Here is a 2,211-nt window from a genome sequence, read left to right on the forward strand (position 1 = left end):
TACTGTCATTAGTATTATACCAACAGTTGATCTCTTCATTCCTATTGATGTACAGAAGAATGGGAGTGATGATATATTAGTAACTAAAGGTAACTCTCATACTATTACACTACATGAAGGACAGACTCTAATGCTGGGTAAAGGGAATGGAAGTGATATATCAGGAACACACTTTATTTCTAATAAACCACTGACTGTTATTACTGGTCACCAGTGTGGCAGTACTCCTAAAATGTTGGAAAACTCATATTGTAATCGACTCCAGTTACAAGTTCCTCCAAAAATAACTTGGGGTAAAAGGTTCATTCTGTCAAACTTCATTAATATTTATAACAGCACACTGCATCTTTCTTATATAAAGACCATCACATCACAAGCCAATACCAGTATAACAATATACTGTAATGGAACCACTAACACTACAAGATACTCTACTAATGGTGCTATTGGTACTTATCAGTATAATATAACTGAATATTGTTACATGGAAGCTAATAAACCAATATTTGTCGTCCTGTTCCCTCACACATTATTCTATCGTACTACTATGGTATTAGTACCACCAATAGAACAATACCTTCAAAAAATTGAATTTGTTCTGTACCATTATTATTCTCGTTATTCAAAGCTTGTTATTACAGCATCAGTTGAAGGATTCTCTCCAACAGCTATTCTACATAATGGACTAGCAACAGTAAACTGGACAGCAATATATGATTCTAAAAGGAATATTGTATAGCATATGGAACTGAAATTGAAATTAATAGATATTTTAGTAATCATTCAGTAGTTCATACTGGTAGAAATGGAAAATTATCAGTTCAAATACAGAATCATGCCACCTCTATTTATACATTTGGAATAACTGTATTTCCAGCTATGATTTCACTACAAGAAAGTAAATAATCAAATCATCAGAATTGTGGCATTAATTGCTTATCATTAGATGTTTTTCCTGTTTGTAATTTTTCTTGTGGTAATGGTATCTGTGTTGCTGATAACTTGTGTCGATGCTTTGATGGTTGGACTGGAGATCAGTGTGATGAAGGTATGGATCAAGTACATGAATTGTATAGCAGTATTACATCAAAATCATTTGTACAGTATTATGTAGTCCAGTATGTGGTAATGGATATTGTGTACCAACTAACAGTTGTGTATGTAATCCTGGTTGGACTGGAGACAGGTGTAGAACAGGTAAGCTCAAGTTTACTCAATCATGTGTATACTTGAACATCATTATCGTTAGATATAAATGAATGTAGTCATAATGTGTGTAATCAAATATGTATCAATACTCAAGGATCATATACTTGTGATTGTAACATTGGATATCAGTTTAAAAATGACAATTTGACCTGTGAAGGTAAAATAGATATGGTTTCAATTTTGGTTATAATATCAACTCAGATATCAATGAATGTCAGACTGGTGATCACAATTGTACACAAACTTGCAGTAATACAGTTGGATCATACACCTGTTCTTGTAGAGCTGGATATAAAGATAATGGATATGGAAACTGTACTGGTAAGAACTAGCTATATGGCTGAAAGAATACTACTAGAAAAATATTAAATATGTATTTATGCTAATTGATATTCTTTTAGGGAAGCCTTGTTTTTTACTTTTATTTATTCATAATATTTTTTGTCAATCAACTGTAATAACCAAAAGGCAGTCCTTTAGAATTAGATTTTTAAGACTAATGGTAAACATGTTTTGTGGCTCCTTTGTAGTATGCCTACCTACCCACAATCTAATTACTGTTGTCTTTGTAGTGTTGTTACTCAGCATTCCTTTCCCATACATGTACATACAGATATTGATGAATGTTCAATGGGTACCAGTGGCTGTCAACAACTCTGTTTTAACACTAATGGAAGCTATTACTGTCAATGTAATACTGGATACAAACTAATGAATGATAATTCATCTTGTGATGGTATGTACAGTTACTGTATATCGTGTGTATTGTGATGCAATCTTCATTTAGATATTAATGAATGCATTGTGGATCCTGGAGTATGTCCTTTAAGAAGTAACTGTATTAACACATTAGGAAGCTATCAGTGTAACTGTATTGATGGATATCAAATGAATAACACTGGAATGTGTATAGGTATGACATTGTTCCTATTATTATTGTAACGTCTTTACATTGTATTATAGACATTGATGAATGTGTTAGTGGTACTCACAGTTGTCAGC

General features: G+C 32.5%; 1 protein-coding gene and 1 long non-coding RNA gene across 2 annotated transcripts; both read left to right on the forward strand.

The window, feature by feature from the left end:
• Positions 1–957: 957 nt before the first annotated feature.
• On the forward strand, positions 958–1,330 carry LOC109591589 (uncharacterized). Its single transcript, XR_002189888.1, has 3 exons — positions 958–1,048; positions 1,105–1,197; positions 1,250–1,330. It is a non-coding gene; the product is annotated as an uncharacterized LOC109591589 (long non-coding RNA).
• Positions 1,331–1,434: 104 nt separating this feature from the next.
• LOC105315830 (EGF-containing fibulin-like extracellular matrix protein 2) lies at positions 1,435–2,205 on the forward strand (the record flags this gene model as incomplete). The annotated part of the gene is made up of 4 exons (XM_020007296.1): positions 1,435–1,530; positions 1,823–1,945; positions 1,997–2,122; positions 2,173–2,205. Coding segments are annotated over exons 2-4 (265 nt in total), but the record flags the coding sequence as incomplete, so codon positions are not given.
• Positions 2,206–2,211: the final 6 nt, after the last annotated feature.

This window comes from Amphimedon queenslandica, unplaced genomic scaffold, assembly GCF_000090795.2.
Source record: "Amphimedon queenslandica unplaced genomic scaffold, v1.1 AMPQUscaffold_7769_Cont20283, whole genome shotgun sequence".
Taxonomy (NCBI): Eukaryota; Metazoa; Porifera; class Demospongiae; order Haplosclerida; family Niphatidae; genus Amphimedon; species Amphimedon queenslandica.